Below are 18,910 nucleotides of genomic sequence, written 5' to 3' on the forward strand. Positions count from 1 at the left end.
GTTTAAAATACTTTCACTGCTGATTCCATCACGCCAAACGCTGCAGAGTCAGACTGACTCAGACATTCAGCAGAGAAGAGATTACCAGCTCTCTCGTGGCAGCAAAATGCTTGGCTGGATTAGTACATCACATGAAGCCCAAGTTCAAAGCCCAGCAGCGTTAGGATTAGGACAGGTGGAAACGCCTTTCCAGCACAGCATGCTGAGTGTATGTAAAATAGGTTCTCAACAACCCATGAGGCATAAACAATCTTTGGGCAAGGTTTACATTCATCAGACATGGCATATATAACTTCATTAAGGATTTTTTTAAGCTGTAGCAGAGTTTGAGAGTTTAAGAGGATGAGGATCACTCCCTACTCCAGGTTGTGTAAGTGGATCTGGCACACAGTTTGATGACTGGACGAAAGTCAGCGGCAGTCAATCTATCAAGCACACTGGACAGCCAGTCACTGAGTGGAATACAGAAGCGGAGAGGATGTTCTTTCTATTTGTGTACTGAGACACGTCAGTAAAAGTGAAGCAGTATTTTATTAAGATCCAAATTCTGTTAATTAATATTATGCATATATATAATAAATGGGTAGAGTAAAAAGTCCAGTACATAATAATTTATTTTAAAGCTGAATCTGCAAGCATAAAGAAATAACAAGGTTTTTGTGTTAATTAGTGAAATTTAAAGTTTCAAACATATTTTTCTAATCAAGCTCTCAGAAACAAAAGGTTGTGCAATGATTGTATTTCACAAAATTTCTGTTCTTTTTTTGTTTTTTTGTTAAGCCAAAGCTGATGTGTGATAAAATGAAGACAGTGTGGCAGAGCCAAAAACTGCAATTCATCTAATGGCCACTTGACGTTGGTTTCAAAAGTGAGTCGGGCTCCATTGACTCCTGTGTTAAAATACCCAACTTTACAGCAGAAATAAACACCTTTAAAGCCTGTAATTTTAGCCGTAATTACAATTTTCTGCTCATCCGTGTTCTGCCACTTATCCAGGTCCACAGGGTAGCTATCTAAAGTGGATCTATTGCTCATTAGGGAGGTTGTGTGTTTGCAATCTGCTGGCAGTCCAGGTACAGCCCATCTACCCGAGGAGAGCTTTGTTGTTGATGGAGGCAGTGTACAGCGAATGTGGAAAAAACACTCTTGAGGGTCAAGTTATGTGTCTGGTGTCGCTCGCTTCCCTATTCTGGCCTACTTGGCAATGTGCACTTGGGTTTTTGGAGGACTACATGTGAGCATATGTTGGGTAGTGGGTGGAAATGGTGGGTGGAAACCCCTCTCCTTGCTGTCTGATTTCATAAACAACAAATTGGTTGTGGGGTACAGGACCACAAATTACGCTTTAGCAGAGATACCCTACCCAGCTAAGTCTGCCAAAACACAAGACACACCATCCACAATAAGAAACATGTTAGGTGTGTGATCACAACTGTACAGGGTTTTTTTTATGACTTAGCTGCTTAAATGTACATAATGCTTACTGCTGTGCATTATTGGCTACATATTATTATTATTATTATTATATAAAATGCTTTTTTGTGTGTTTAAATGTGCTAAAAATGGTACAGAGAAGCTTGTACTCTGGTTTTCGTGAGTTAAATTCTGGTATCTTATTTATTTGTCATCAAAATTAGCATATGTTTGTGTTCTTCCATTCACTATGCAGAGCTAGTCTAACAGACTGCTGGCTGTGTATTTAACAGACATGAAATGTCAACCTCTCCTCTAATGGTAGAAGAGCCAAATAATTGCCATCAGGAAAAAAATATGCCTCATCTGCTGTGCTGGTGAGATGTAAATCTATCCAGCTGGCTGTTTCTAACTACAGGCTTTATATGTCAGATGCAGGGATGTGTGGCCATTCAAATGCACAATTCCCATTTTGTTCCTTTTGTACTGATCGCAGTTTACCTGTAGCCTACTTTCTGCGGTCATCCCCAACCTCTGTTCCCTCGACGAAGCGCTACAAAGCTGCAGCATGTGAACCCTACAAGGCTTTTTGTCCCTTCCTCCTTTCACCAAACTCTGCATGGAGGTGAAGGACAATGGCCTGCGAGTTCCCAGGGCAGCGCAGGAGGGCATTAGCGCTGGGATAAGTTAACAACTACCTCCAAGTGCTGATGTCTTATGATAAGGATACACAGCAGTACAATGGGGGTATTTGTAGCTCAGACTGCACAGAGCTCAAAACCAGACAGCTGTGTGATTTATTTGTAAGTTTTTCCTATTTCTTATCTCACACCTCTGCAAGATTCACAAACAAGAGCTGAAATCTGACTAAATCCAGGGTTCCCCTAAATATAATAGCTAAGGTGCTGTGAAACCTGAGAGTGTTTTCTAATGCAGGAGCTGAGTGCTCCAAACCTCCCAGAACTCCTTTGTTTGCACTCATTCATATTATCCAAATAGCAACTCATTTAACAGGTCATTTAATGCGGAGAGGCCTTGTAGCTGGAGACGCATCATTACCTTTGGCTTGGAAACATGTTTTTAAAATGTGAGAAAAACACACATTTGATTTTTGAATTACTACAGAGAGACGATGAGAAAAAAATGAATTTCCTTTTAATATATTCTTTCAAGCCAAGAATCACTTCACATCTTGGTGGCCTCTACATGAAACAGCGAACGCAGTCACAAGTTATCGGCATTAAGTGATGAAGACACCGACTAAGAGTAAACATAAACACACTAATTATTTCATCTTCTTTTAGCTGAGATGCGATTTCAAGAAATCTTTTTAGATCTTTCGAAGGATACCTCCGTGTATACATGCATTCCTGTTATGTGATGTGACGGCTGTTTGCAGTTTCAGGTGATTGAGAATCAAGAGCGCTTAGCCACATGATAACACTCCCCGAGTGCTTGCTATGCAGTGAAGCGTGCTCTGGTCTGTCTGTCGATACGCACAATTGACTCCTTTAGACTTAAACCTCACTATGAGTGTGTGTGTGTGTTTGTTTGTAGAGAAGGTTCCTCTAGACTGCAGATATTTTAATGTGGCAAGTGTAGAGCAAGCCTTTTTTCCGGAAATCAGGAGCTCAGACAGTAAACATACATACATAATATAAATATGCAGTGATTCTTTGCGTCTCAATCACACTAAAGTAAAAGGCCTCATGAGTAGGAAAAATTGATGGTTACCCGATTTTATTTTTGATGTCAGACGTCAGACATCGATTACAAGTACTCGCGTTGCCCAGATGTTGAGCTTGTTGGTCGTTCAACTTCTGGGCAACCAGTTTCAATCAGAAGGTGATTACAGAGTTCGCCTGGTGAGAGACAAAGTGTCTCCATTGATTATGGTATGACTCAGACTGACTGCAATCATTCTCAGACAGAGTGGCAAAAGTTTGCAAATAATTGTTGTCTCGTTTTTAAATGCAGGTGGATTCCCAACACAACAATTTGAGTCTCTTTTCAGTAAGGGACTCGACTCATCTGGTTGCCAAATGTTTATAATTTGGTTAAATTCCTTTATGAAAGCAAGGCTGCTTTGCACTTCAACTATGACTGGCTGAGGACTATTTTTTATGACTTGTTATTCTTTAGTTTTGAACTTTTGCTTTCAATTCAGGTTTGTCTCAGTTCGTTTCCTGAGTGTGTATGCTCCTTTTAGTTTAGTTTTTTTTTTTTTGACCAAGCTACTAAACACTAAAGCTAAGGGCATTTCCTGTATATATATATATATATATATATATATATATATATATATATATATATATATATATATATATATATATATATATATATTTTTATTTTTTTTTTAAATTAAAATTTACTTTATTTAAAATGAGAGTGTGGCTTCCCATGATGCACTGTGTGTTTCTCTTTGACTTAGTATGAGTTTATACACCACTCCTCATTTATTATTGTAGTTATTCATTAGTTATAATTCATTTTAGGTCCTGTTTGCCTTCTCTCATGCCCAACCGGTCAAGGGAGATGGCAAAGCCTCTCTGAGCCTGCTTCTGTTGGAGGTTTCTTCCTGTTAAAAGGTATTTTTTTCTTCCCACTGTTGCCAAGCGTTTGCTCATAGGGGGTCATCAATAATTGTTGGGGTTTTCTCTCTATCATTGTAAGACCTTTACCTTACAATATCAAGCACCTTGAGGTGACTTTGGTTGTGATAAGGCGCTATACAAATCAAAATGAATTGAATGGTTTTAGTATTTTAGCACAAATATTCCACATGTTATGGTACTGTAATCTTTATGTGGTTAGGTAAAATTTCTCATTGGTGTTGGCCACATACAGTTTCCCGCTAATGTGTTTTGGCTTGAGAGTAATGTAAATGTCAGATATGACTTGAATACAAATACACATATTTATTTATAGATTAAGAAAACAAAAATTCATTTTTCTTTTAGCTAAAGAATTTTTGTTTTAAAAGTCACTCAAGTAACGTAACACTGAAATTACAATTTTGTAGTTTCCAGCTTTCACGGCACTTTTGTCAAGGCCACGTGGACTCCCATGGGCCAAGAAATTATTTTTCCTAATTAGTCAGGCTTGTGCATCTTTGCCTTACGCTCAAAGGTATTGCAACTTTTAGCAAGTGAAAGTAAAAACATCTACTGTCAAACGCTACACATACATCATCCTATATAGAGAAGGTCAAACTTACACAGGAAAAAAACCCCCCACTGACAGAAACAAGCAGATACAGTGTGGTGTGGAGATGCAGTACCCACTGTATGCTGTGGGCGTCATCCGGGTACGAGGATGCCAACGTCCATAAGCTCTCTCCATCTGTCACCAGCGTCCTGTCCTGGTGGGCGGCTTGTCTTTCTTTTATTTAACACTTTCTTTGTTGCAGTGTGAATCTCATCAACATGCAAATAAAGAATGAGGCAATAACTGAATTAAATGCCTTTTAATTCACACATAAAAACATTTCACAGTGTCCATCCAGCACTGAATTGTAATGAAGACCAACCCCCCCTCCCAAATTGTTACAGCAACGGGAGAGAAATATGTGCTGCTGTAAAACTGAGTATAACTAATGGCTTCATGTCTTCTCATATCTTGTACTTCATCTTTCCTGTTCTGCTGAGGACACAGATATGCTGAAATGACAAGGGGTGATAAAAAAACAAAACAATTAGCTTTGCGATCATTTTTACAAACTTTAAATTCCATTTGCAGCATGAAACCATAAAAACCAGCAAATTTGAAAAGAGAAGAAAGTGATCTCCAAAGATATGACTCATTCATTAATCTAGCTTCGGGTGTCCTGGGGATTCAACTCATATTTCTTCTGTGGGATGAGGACAGATAAGAGGGTAAGCTTTAACTCTGTCTGATTATCAGAGCCTAACCTCTACATTCCACAGGTCACACGCCTTCAAACTTTCATAACGAATACCACCCCCCTCAAACATGGACAAGAGCCACACACACAACCATACAGTACAAACAGTGCATGCTGCACATACTGTACGTGACTATGGGAGTCAAGCTTAGTGTTTCACATGAGTAAGAGGTAAATTCGAGGTCACGTTTCACAGATAAAAACAGCAGGGTCCATATAGATTTGAACTTATCGCTTTCAGAAAGACTTGAATTAAACTGAATTCATATCAAAAAGAAAGTGAGAATATTTACAGAGGAACAACAGCCTAAAGAAAAAAACTAATCTAAATAATCCATATGTTTTACTATATTTCCACTAAAAGTAAACAGAAATAAACCGATAGAAAAGGATTGCGCAAATGCTTGTGTAGTAATTTAAAGAAAGCAAGGAAAATACAGAGTAATTATAAATTGTGGGTCATGTGCTGAGCTTCAGCAGAAAGAATAATGATATAAAAGCACAGGAAGAGGTAATCCTTCTCAAATTAAAACATGGAACAAAAATAAAATGCATGTACATTATTATTTGAGTTCTGACCAGTGCTTATTTATTTAGCTTATTTCACTACCTTAACGCATTGTTACCTACACAGGGTTTAATATTTTTTACCTTCTGTGTTAAGCACATTGCGCTTACAGTAAGTAACCATGTGTCCTGCTCTTAGTGGTGTAATGCCATTTGGAGGTTGGAGTTTCTAGGAATTTGAACCAAGTGGATGGGGGCTTGGAAATAAGTAGTTTATCATAGGTATAGACTAATTCAACATTAAGGGTTATCTTCTGCTGTTTTTAAGACTGGGTTGTAGTTTGGTGACTATTAAAAATGTGCATTTAACAATGTGCAAAAGATAGATGATATTTGTAAAGTGTGAATAGTGTGTGGATTTGGATATTGAAGAGGAAGGCTTTGCAGGTATAGCGCTCAGTTTATTTTATGCTTGAATTAGCAGGTTGAAGCAGGATAAATGATAATGGAAAACAAAGGAGGGCAGAGAAGCTATCCTTGCCTAGAACCCCTGCGTAAAGTGAAGCACTGTGATATTAGTTCATTGGTAATAACTGCTGCCATTGGTGCTGTGCAGTCCACTCTATTCTCCAGAGGAACTTTTACATAGCTTAAAATAAAACAGCAGTCTTCTTAATCCTAACATTTAGAAGCAGTGGATAAATCTGTGTTTTTTGTTCAACTTAAAGCACTTTAGAACAATTTTTCAGATTAATATTTGTGCTACAGTTTGAATCTTGACTCAACAACAACGTACGCTCACTGTACACTGTATTTGGTACCTCTTGCTAGTACTGGGTTGGACCTCTTTTGTCTTTAGAAGTGCCTTGATTCTTCATGACACAGATTCAACAAGTTCCTGGAAACATTCCTCAGAGATTTGGGGCCGTACTGGCATGATAGCATTACACAGTTGCTGCAGAACTAGACAGCTGCACTTCTATGTGGACGCCATTGCGTTCCACCAAATCCAAAACTTGGATTGAGATCTGGTGACTGTGGAGGCTACTTGAGTACAGTGAGGTCACTGTCATGTTCAAGAAACAAGTTTGATGTGATTTAAACTCTATATTATGGTGATTTTATCCTGCTGAAAGGAGTCATCACAAGGTGGGTACACTGTGTCAGAAAAGAGCTGTGGGCCAAAGTGTGCCAAGAAAAAATGTTCATGTTCGAAGTCACCTAAGAACACTTTCCTCCCCATTTGGTTTGAACGGGTTGTCTTGACCATGGCTTCATGGCTAAACGCACTAAGTTGCTGCCATGTGATTGGCGAATTAGATATTTGTTTTAACAAGCAGTTGAACTAATGTACCTCACAAGTTGGCTAATGAGCGCTGTTTGAGATCATTTTGGGGGGTTAGTACATCAAGTCTGTTGGTTACATCTTCATACAACCCAGTAAACTCACCATTTATGGTTTATCAGGAACTGGAAAAAATAGACACAATACTTCATTCATTTTTATCTTACATGTAAAAAAATCTATCATCCATATCATTCAGTGACTCCTGTCCTGGGTGACACAGACCTCCTTGTGAACACAGACAGAAACCACCTGCTCTGAGCTACTTTGCCTACATGTAAAATCTCCTCGTGGCGGGGAGCATACCTGTTGGGTGAGTTTAGGTTTCAGGCAAAAGAAATGTCGTCTTTGATTTACTATGTTTACTCTCCCCTCCTGTCTCTTTCATCCCTTTCTCTCAGCTCTTTGGAGTGTCAGACTTACATTCAGGTCACGGAAGTATTCATTGTAGTCAAGGGCATAGCCAACAACAAACCGGTTGGGAATTTCAAATCCAACATCTGACAATGCAAACACAGACACGAATGTTAAGTATCCTGATTTGTTTAACATTAAACAAAAATTCCATGTTAGTCTTTTGACTAAACCAGGAGTGAGTGGCTGTGATATCGCACATAACAGCTAGAAATACACATTTTGATGCCTTTATTTGAACTAATTATGAGGTGTAACAAATAAATTTCAGCTCAAATTAAAGATGACTGATAGGTGTTGATGAAGCAGTCTCACCTGAATCATCACATCTGATTAAGCGAACAAGAGAAACAAGTGACACATGTTAGGAGGAAAATCTAACACCCAGAGCTTAAACTCAAAGAAAGAAAATTTAAATGAAAAGAGAAAACTAGGTATGTGACTTTTTTAATGTAGCAGACTTTTAAATTTGTGCTAATACTTCTGAGTACCCTGCTGTAAGCTGCTGTAAACTTTTATTTTTAAATACCAGTATCTAGAGCTGAAAAGTTAAGCTAAAGATGATGTGAGAAAATCTGCAACACCTCCACTAGCCACAGGAGGCCAGTTCACAGTTCAAAGCTTGGTTCAAAAAATTGTTTTTTCATTTGATTTGGACATAAAAGGACTGTCTTTGATGCTTTTTGTGTTTCCAGTGCTTCTATTTTAGTGTGTTAGTGTGTGTGTGAGAATGTTAGACACAGCGCTTAGGTATAGGAAAAAGTGCTTATATGAATATGCATGTGAATGAGGCATGTAGTAAAGATCTGTGCATAAGCGAATTACTGCAAATCCTAATGAACAACATTAGCAACATTGTAAAGAAGAGTGGGTTCAAATTCCTCCACAACAAAGTGAAAGACTGATAAAATCCCACATAAAATGATGACTTGCTAAAGATTGTTTTACAAGCTAAAAAATCATGGAGTGTACTTAGTTTTAACCTACTGTTCCTGCATTTTGGCTTAGTTTTTCTATTACACATAAAGACGTGGCGTAGATCATGTATGATTGTTCATATGAGGTTGTATTTAGGTCATTTCAGAACCTGCTAAAGACTAGATCATTTTGATTATGTCCTGATATGCAAGGCTTTAGAGTTCAACAAGAGTATACTTTCTTTTTCCCATGACTGCAGCCAGTAGTTAATATTTGTAACCTAAAGCTATATCTTGTTTGTTTAATTTGTTCAAAAACTGACTTCCTGAACTCCAGGAGGTCACTTACTTGTGTCATGTGGCAAGGCACCTTGAACACACACTTCTTTTGTATTTTGGGATTAATTATGGGAGGACTATCAGGTCAGGACACTTCCCTAATAACGAACAATTTGCTAAATTATCTCAACTTTGAAAAAAGTGAAAGAATAAGAATAAATGAAAAAGACTGGCAAGTAGGGTACGGTGTGGGTGCTACGAAGGTTAAAACAAAGAGCATAGTTACAGTCTGTCAGACTTTCAGCCATGTTAGGGAGCCTCTTCACAAGCAGCCTGAAATACAAAATAATAACGTTAATTACCCTCAAATGTTAAATGATGTATGCAATATCAAAAAGTTGACTTTTTCAGTTTAATTTCAAGACATTTATTGGTCCAAAAACCATGGTGATAAGACAAAGACTTGAATATTTTTAAAAATGTACATTTTTGGAGTGTTTTCACAATCCAGAGGAAATAAACTTTCAACATGAACCATGTGTGAGAGATGTTTATCATGTTTCTGTGATCTCGGGAATGCATAGGAACAGCCCACAGACACGAGATAGCAGTGACTGTGGACAAGTGATATCTTCTTGTGCTTGTCACACGCTTGACATTTCCTTTACAGGGGAAAACACAGACTGGCTCACCCTGCGACCTTGACCATCTTGGGTTCAAAGGTCTCCACATGCTTCAGAAGGGCCTTCATGGTCTTTCCTGTGTCAACTATGGCCTGAGGGGAGGGAAGAGCAAAGGAAGAGAGGAAGAGATTTGGAGGAAAGAACGTGGGATATATGAGAGTAAAAAAAAGATCAAGATACAGTACTATGCAAAAGTCTTGAGCCACAACTGATTTCTTTATATTTTGCTTGCCAGGAGGAGGCAGATTTTTTTGTACTTTTAAAGTTTTTCAGGCTTTATGAAGGTCTTTTAAACTTTGCCTTTGGACATTGGCTGGTTTTCATGTGTTCAGTCCTTGCACACGTCCATCAGAGGAATTCTGAGACAATTTATGAGCAGCCTGTCACAAAAACACTTTTCACTATGAAAAATGCCAAAGATAATGCAATTGAGGTGTTTCCCAAAGAACTCTTAGGAGGACACCAACCTGATAAGTGGACAAAAGAAGAAGAAGCAGGTCTCATAAAGCTACATATAGCAGATGGACAGAATCTGAAAGTCATGTCATTAAGAATTAGGAAGAAAATCCAGCAAAGACTTGACACAAGACCTTAGAGATCCATGTGACCCTTCTGTTGATCCATGCGTTTGTTAAAACCTCGTCAGAAATGGTCACGGTCGAATGGGGAACACTAGCAATATTATAGAAGCAGTGTGGGGTCTTTGAATAGCTTCCTGAAGCCTGGAGAAATATTCCTGAAGACTACTTAAAGAAATGAAAAGAAAGCTTGCTCAAGAAAGTTCAGACTGTGTTGAAGAATGAAAAAAGCAAAAAACAAATATTGACTTTCAAGCTTGTTAGAACTGTACAAAGACTGTTTTTGTGTTATATACTGTATTTTTATTTATGCTTAGACAAATCTCAATAAATTTCTGCACCTATTTCCCATTTTCCCAGAAATATAAAAAGGAATGAGGGGTAGCTCAAGACTTTTGCACAGATATTGATCAACTGAAATAGGTAAATGCATTGATGAGCGATTAATGAATACATGAGTGGCATCTGAGAGAGGATTTCCAGTTACTTAAAACTTTTCTGTTACATTCATTTAAGAGCTAAGACATCGTATAACTGAGAAAGATTACATTGAGCTTGAGCAGCTGTTCGTTGTTTTGCATCTGAAGCTATCAGAGCATGCTTTTTTTTCATGTTCTTATGTGTGTCTGAATCTAGTCCAGAAACCTTCACAACTGGAACATGATCCCAAAGAGGAACAGAATGAGTTTTTTCCCCCTACGTTGACATAAACAACAACAACAACAACAACAACAACAACAACAACAACAACAACAACAACAACGACTTTTCAAAAGTAAATGATGTCTCAAAGGGGGCAGAAATGGTTCTAATTGAAGGGATTTATCCGACAAAAATAGAAAAACATACACACACACTCACCTCAACAATGAGCACACTCTTGGTAACATGTGAAAAACAAGGAGAGAAAAAGATTAGAGAACGGTCACCTTTGAATTTTAATACTGTTCAAGCAAAGCAAAAATAAAGGCGGTGTTGTGTCTTTGAATTTCTTAGAGATGGTATCTATAGCAGCGATGTTGGCAGTATTTTTAGCGCCTGAACAAAAACACAGACGACTCATTCTCTTCTCCTCAGTAATGAACATCTGTGTCTACAGTGAGCAAAAGTCACTTCGGAGCTGCACACTTTCACTGCTGCACACTTTCAAATGAATTCTTGTTTCCTTGGCTGGGTGTATGGGACTCTTTGTGAGAGCGGTGGAGAGTATCTATGGTTTTGGGGAGAGTGATCGCAGAGAATGCGGGCGCCTGGCCAGTGTTCCCAGTCTACACCTGAACACTCTTGCATAATGCTTAATAGGAACAAGTAAAGAACACAAGAACTACAGCACAACATACCTGTCTTACTGCCTGCTGCAAACTATGGAGCCAGTTGGGCAACAAATATGCACTGGCAATTATTTCACTGTGTATGGCATCATTGGCTGGGATTTTATGATTCTCCTAGGATCTGTAAATGAGATGTTTTGACTTGTTTTTGTAATTACATTTTTGGGAACCTTGGGAATCACTTGTAATGTTTACCAAGTTAAAGCTGGTAAACATTACAACGTTTTTCTTTTTTTCTGGGGGGGACAAAACATGTCAGAAACCTGCTAATTGAGATTTTTGCTTTTATTTCAGTGAGGCATGCATTCAGTACATGGCCAGTTGGAACAAACAAGGCTTTCAGGTCATCCAACTTTTAACGTTTTGTGATTCAAGTGATCTAAGAGGGAACTAGTTGTCTGCACCTCCTCAAGTCTCTGTTTTCAGGCTTTTGAAAATCCATCCCAGTTGTGTCAAACATACGGCCCGTGGACCAGGACTGGCCGTGCAAAGACTCCAATTTTGCCCACTGGATGGCTTTAGAAAATGTGAAAGAGGGCATACACTTTTGAACTTTTAAGGTATTTTTATATTTTTTTGTTTTGAAAAACTGAGATATGCTGTTGAAATTGTGCCATTTCTTATATTAAGATATCTCAGGGATTAAATGTGTGACAGAAACAGGTATTTCACTTGTCCGATCCACTTAAGATCAAACTGAGCTGTATGTGACTCACGATAAAAAAATTAGTTTGACATCCCCGATTTAACCTGAAGGAGGAGAGCTATATTTTCCTGATTTAGACCCACTGCAATTTTACCTTTCTTAGTTTATTCTTTAAATATTGTAACACCTTTTAATTACCATTAGAAGGAATAAGTGTTAATTTATCACTGAAATAGTGACCCGGCGATGGCGCCAGAGGAAAATTCAGAAACTTAATTGGCTGTGGGTCATCCTGTGCACCAAACTTTGTGCAGATGCCCCCTGTGATGCGAATCAAAGTAGTAGTAGTATCATTAATATGGTCATCTCAGGCACAGCTCTGTGTTCATGTCACCTCACAGATCAACATAACATTTACATCACTGAGCTGACATTATGCTGGCATCATCACAAAGAAACTCATACTCGAATTGGAACTGAGCCTCAGAAATATTTCGCCGAGGAAATGATGATGACTGATGATTAGTTTTGTTGATAATGTATGAGACTTGTGGGAGGCTTGTGTGTAACATTTCCGTCCAGAGGAAGAATTATGACAAGAGCACCAACATTTTTTTTCCCCAAATGATTCATGCTTTCTGTGTAAGGTGCCTGTCAGATTTTCTGTTTTTATTCCCTCTGACCTTCTTAACCGAAGTGAAAATATATTGTAGCTAAAGCACATTTTGACAGCTAACTTTAAAGAATTCAACATCAGTGGTTTTTTTTTACTCCAGGGTAATTCCTCACAATGCCACAGACTGTCCTTACAGGCTCCTCAGTCCTCCCTGCCAGGGATTAGCAGGGACAAACAGTCAATAAATCTGCCTTCTTCATTTGCCTGAAATCTCTGATTCATGGCCAGCCTGGAGACTGTAGGACGATATGGTGAGCAAGCCTCAAAAGTCAGAGCATAACGGTGTGGTCTTGTCTAAGACTAAGTCTAACAAATGTAACTGTGTGACTTTGATCACTTGGGAAAAAATTCTACCTAAAGACAGATTAACTGACAGCTCCCTCTTGAGGCTAGGGTAGTTTCTTTTAAAACAGCATGTAAAAATATCCTTATCCCATGTCATTATCCTGACTTTGCTTAATTACAAACACACACCTTTCCACGCAGAAAAGACAGATCTCGGCATCCTATGATGTGCAGGTCCTCTGTTGATTGGTCATTCTGGTGAGAAGATGAAAAGAGGGCAGTTAATTTTTATTTTGCAACCCAGCAATTGTAATTTTTGCCCTTTTTGTTACTCCATGGTTCCTGTTAATTACAATAAATTGCCTTTAACTGTGATTTACAGTCAGGGATATTTGCAGCAACCTCAATTAACTGCATTGGTTTTCAAAATTTGTTTTTGCTCAAGCCACACCAAAATTTCAAGGCACACCCATTCTCATAATTGGAGAAAATGGCCTCTAAGTCATCTGGAATATCAGCAGTTCTTCATTTGCTGCTATTGTCAGATGAAGGAACTTGCAGGAATACAGATCCTTACATCTGCAATAAACTCCACTTGTATATAACTTGCATCAATCTTGTTATCGGATACTTTTTTGGTGTCTGAATGCGTGAATGAGTGTATCTTAATAACTCCTTTCAGCAAATGATACACTTGGGCAGAAGGCTGTCAACCCCAGTCCAGGTGAAGCGTAGCTTTTGCAGTAGTGTCTTTTGACAGTTTCTTTTGCGGGGTTTTCTCCACACATGATAGTGATTATTTGACTTCAATAACCAGGGCCTCTAATCAGGGAATTTCATGTGTTCTAATATAGCACATCTAAATTACATTTGTTACTTTTTGTACAGTGACAACACAAATGCTTAGTTGACACAAAATCTAAGGCACACTATTTGGGAACCACTGTGTTAAAAAAGCAAACAGATCCTGACAGGCTTGAAAAAGGGTCAGAAAATATAATAATTTAGTAAAAGTAATGGATAAGCAGTAGAGAATATCCATTGAAAAGAAATACACATTAATGATAAAATTATATGGTATATTAAAGTGATTAAATGATTGTAAAATCTCACTAAATATTTTGCTAACAGTTATAATTATTAGCTAACAGCTAACACTAGATAAAAAATTATCTAAACATTCACACAGATATTTGAAATGCAGTAATTTCTTAAAACTATGAATAAAAAGCTTTTTTTCTAAATAGACTAGCAGCTATATGTTAACTAATGGTATGAATCAACAGCTAACTGCTAGCTAATGGTATGAATCAACAGCTAACTGCTAGCTAATGCTACAAACAAAATTGTTAGGATAGAAAATAATGAATGCTTGATCAGTAAGCTTAATGAAATGTATCACTATTATATGACGCACCTGCAAAAACAGGGGCGTAAGAACACTAAAAAAATACCGTTCTTGCTAATATAATAGGAACGCTATGGGTGGTTTCAAAAATTTTAATTGTAATCCAAGATCGGTTGAACTCGAACTGGCTGAACTTGGATTTAAACATGAAGGTGTTTTTACTTCATCAGACAGGCCACCATGGGAACATCAGAAAAGAAGATATAGTGATACAGGGATATATATATATATATATATATATATATATATATATATATATATATGTATATAGTTACCACTGTGTGGTACATAACTGCACATAGGGAGACATATTTCACAAAGTCTTTGAGATAAAATGTCCTGAACATAAACAAAGATATGAACTCTGAGGAAGCATGGTATTTAAAGCTTTTAAGAATGAAAGCTTTGAAGTTAGACTTGGGCTGCTATAGATGCATCACTCGGATAAGAGCAGCAGTGACGTGGACAAAATCCTGGCCTGGGGCAGGTCACATGTCTCCATCATGATCTGCGAGATTGACTAATGACATTATCACTCAAACACACAGTCCTACAGTGCAGTAACAGCAACCGCTACCCCAAGCCATGTTGTTGACATCAAAATACAATGATCAGGAATCAGATGAACTTTAATATAAGATTATACTTTTGTATGGTCTCTTAACTTGTCATCATATCTTTTCAGATTTAAGGTTGATTTCTGCCAGTTTTGTACTTTTGTCTTAATTTTCTGTAGCCTTCACAGAGTTAAATAAAGCTCTAGTAAGTTGAACTTATTTTGGTATTATTTAAATAACTCATTCAACCTTGCCCTAAGAAAAATAAAAACCTTATTTTCTTAATATCGTGGAACATCACAGCATCACTAGGCTGTCCTCGCTGCTTTAACCTCCACGAAAGCCAGTGAATCCTCCCCCGTGCTCAAAAGGGACTAAAAAAATGTGACCACATGTAGAGAAAAACAAATCACATCCTTTCAGATGTGCTGCTTGCCAAAACACACCACAATAAAACAAGTGACTTTGCCGACAGTTGATATAATTGTTACCACTGCTGCGTCGTTCCACAGTTTATGCATTCCAGGTGTTGGACTCCATCATGACATGAGCAGTTTTTCTTGGCAGCAACAGCTGCACCAATTAGCAGACTGCTATTTTCATGACCTGAGCTATGCAGTCACTCCACAATGAGTCGTCCTTGAGTTGCCCTGTGTGAATGTTTCACATTAAACATGAACAACAGTGACATCTGGTGGCTATGGCTAAAGTCTGCGTTGAAAGCAGGGCTTCCGCAAAAATTGTGGTCATTATCGTTTAAGATTTTGTTTTACTTTTATTTATTTAAGGTTAAAATAACAAAAAAGCACAGTAAAAATGCATGTTCCACTTCCTGATAGGAGATTGGAATCCTCACATTGCTTGCTTCGTCTGTTTACACAACATATTCAGTCAATTGACTGATATAAAACTGCAAAGGAAGTCCTCCCAGGTGGAAAGCTAGAACCAAGAATATTTCACTAATATTTGAGCTGGAGTGTATAAGAAGGAAAAAAATGGGACGATGTGATTAAAGCATGTAATATGTTGTAATGTTTTGACATTTGCCATGTGTTCATTAGTTTGTAAATCCTCAGTTTACCTACTGCCATGTTGTTTTTCAGCCAGAAGTGATCACATCTGGATGAAATGATGGAGTTCCAAGTTATCAGCCCACAGTGGCAAGCTTGGTTAACAAGGTGCATCCATAAACTTTATGGGTTCATTGCACAGACAGAGATGTCTTGTAATTTGTGATAGCAGCATATGGCTAAACTACTACACCTTTACTCATTTACAGACTTTTTGCCATGTGATTTGGCAGATAGTTACTCCAATAGGCACCTACACCTCAATTAAAATTAAGAGGTCCAGTTCTGAGACTTGATGGAGAGCTCAAAGCTACGTGAAACATTCCTAACTTAAAGCATTAATTAAATGTAAAAATCTAACAGCGTACCTGTCACACCATAGGGTGGAGATGCTGGGCAAAATGCCCTTTGAGGCAATTTATGAAAGTTTTTTCATAGATTGCTGCACTACCCACCAGGTAGCTCTTCAGACGGATGAACTCTACTCGGGTCTCCAGGTACTTGTTGGAGTTCCGGCCGAGAATCTTGATGAACTCCACCAGATCTGCACAGAATTTGTAGCCTCCCTTCAGAACACACAGGACCATTATGTTGTCATCCCGAAAGTCATCCATGATGTAGTGGGCCAGGCGTTCGGTCCTGCAAGAGCAAATCAAATCATACTACAAATGAGAACACTCAGAGATCGCAGCCCCCTCCTAAGGGCAACAGCCCTTTGATGTTTCATGCCTTTTAGTTTGATGTTTTATGCTGTCAGCATTGTTAATATAGAAATCTAGGATAGCATATAATGTTTTCGTGTCATTGTAAAGCAACATAATGTTGTATTGGGAAAATAATAAGCTCAAACAAAGATTGTCCTCCTTTGACCTGTGATGTTGAACGCTACATTCTGAAATAGTGTATTTTATTTTCTTTACTCGTATGCCTCATTAGGGGCGATTGTGGCTCAAGAGTTGGGAGTTCGCCAAGGTTCGAGCCCCGGGTTGAACAGTCTCGGTCGTTGTGTCCTTGAGCAAGACACTACACCCGTTGCCTACTGGTGGTGGTCAGAGGGCTGGGTGGCGCCAGGGTCCGGCAGCCTCGCCTCTGTCAGTGCGCCCCAGGGTGGCTGTGGCTACAATGTAGCTTGCCATCACCAGTGAGTGAATGGGTGGATGACTGGTTGTGTAAAGTGCTTTGGGGTCCTTGGGGACTAGAAAAGTGCTATACAAATACAGGCCATTTACCATACGATTGGAGCAGAAGTGGCTGAAATCTTTTGTTGTCAATAAGCTGTAAAAATGTGACATTTTAACATATATTCACGCAGCGTGTGATTTTACGAAATTTTATGACATCATTGTGATGTTGTAGGCCTTTCTTACCTATTCATGATTACCCCATGTGGAATGTAAATACTCTCGATGTCATCATGGTAGTGCTCAGGATAGGTGAACAGGTCCAGACTGTAGCCTGGCCAATCATCTTTTATCTAGGACAGGCAAATTATTGTCAGGACCGATTATTGGCAGTATAAACATATGCTGGGAAGATACAACAATACATACATACATACATATGCTACAATCATTATAGTGTGATGATGTTTGTTTTAATCAATTATTTATATTTATTTAAGTTACGTTACTATAAAATTGCTTTGCTTTTTCATTTTAGTTTCATTTAGTTGACTTGTGTGTCTTGATAAACAAAAAAATTTGGAAGTTATATATTTTTTTAAATCTCTGAATTAAAAAAAAACAACTAAAATTGAAAGCAGACAGTCGTCTTTACTGCTTTGTTTATTACAAAACCACAAAAGATATTAAGTAGCAAAAACGGGAATAATAGCCTCTAATAGCCGTAAAAGTAACTACCAAACAATACTTTAGCACTATAGATGTTTAAACGTGGTGTTAAACATACCACAATTCTTTTTTTTATCTCTGCATTGTCCATCTGTAGCAGTGCTGACATTGTGGCACAACTTATAGGTGAATCCACGTGAAAGTGACCTTAAGTGAAAACACAAAAACAGCTTACTTCCTTCTGAACAAGACAAAAGTGGTAACACGTAGAGAAACATTTCTTCAAATACGACCTTCACTAACATCCAGAGCAACATCTCTAATCTGTTGTTAACAAATCATCACTTACTGTTACTGTTGCCTTCTTTTCAGCGCCCACTCACAAAGCAGAGAGGGAAAATAGGAAGGCGAGGCATCCAGACGAGTCCCAGCCAGCCTCATGGGCTGTGCGATCACGCTTGAGTCATTTGTGCAAAAGGAAAGCGTTGTTTTGGTTGTGGAGATTTACATGGATAATCAGCTTCATGTGATGCTGTGCTGGCTCGTGGCCGCATCGCAGGCCACTGCAGACAGGGGAAGGGGGAAAGAAATCTAACAACAAATGATTGGTTCAGTACGTAAGCAGTAAATTTTATTCAGTTTTCTGAGGGATTATACTTTTTAAGGAACACAATAAGAAATTATTTGTCATTTAATAAATGCTTAAATTTTAGCTCTGGATTTATGTATTCACAGAAGGAGAAAAGAAGAGCTAGACTTGAAAATCCACTTGAATGAAGGGCTGCTCAGTGACAGTAAAAATTGTAATTGCAATTACTTTGGTCGATATTGAGATCACAACAATGTAATGTGATTACTTTGGGGAAATAGTGGGTAATTCATCAGAAAAAACAAAATGAGAAATGTGACCTGAAGTAAACACAGCCACAGCCTTGTGGGGGAGTGAATTTGGGATTTCATGGAGGACACTTGTAAATGAGAACTAAGGGGCTGAGATCACGTTGTTCTGATACTTATTGAAAGCCAAAATCCATTCGTTTTCTTAACTCCTTATCCAATTTAGTGTTGTGAAAAGGCTGGACCTGCTGTTATAAAGTTAAATTTGGG

General features: G+C 38.2%; 1 protein-coding gene across 1 annotated transcript; it reads right to left on the bottom strand.

Moving 5' to 3' along the window:
• Positions 1–4,907: 4,907 nt before the first annotated feature.
• On the bottom strand, positions 4,908–18,284 carry prtfdc1a (phosphoribosyl transferase domain containing 1a). Its single transcript, XM_080864406.1, has 10 exons — positions 18,153–18,284; positions 17,922–18,010; positions 17,381–17,487; positions 16,469–16,652; positions 13,168–13,233; positions 10,902–10,919; positions 9,472–9,554; positions 9,066–9,112; positions 7,593–7,669; positions 4,908–5,072 (listed from the first exon to the last, which is right to left on the bottom strand). The coding sequence occupies exons 2-10, from the start codon at positions 17,970–17,972 to the stop codon at positions 5,025–5,027; spliced, it is 681 nt and encodes a 226-aa protein (XP_080720532.1). The 5' UTR covers positions 17,973–18,010; positions 18,153–18,284; the 3' UTR covers positions 4,908–5,024.
• Positions 18,285–18,910: the final 626 nt, after the last annotated feature.

This window comes from Rhamphochromis sp. 'chilingali', assembly GCF_963969265.1.
Source record: "Rhamphochromis sp. 'chilingali' genome assembly, chromosome: 18".
NCBI classification, from domain to species: domain Eukaryota; kingdom Metazoa; phylum Chordata; class Actinopteri; order Cichliformes; family Cichlidae; genus Rhamphochromis; species Rhamphochromis sp. 'chilingali'.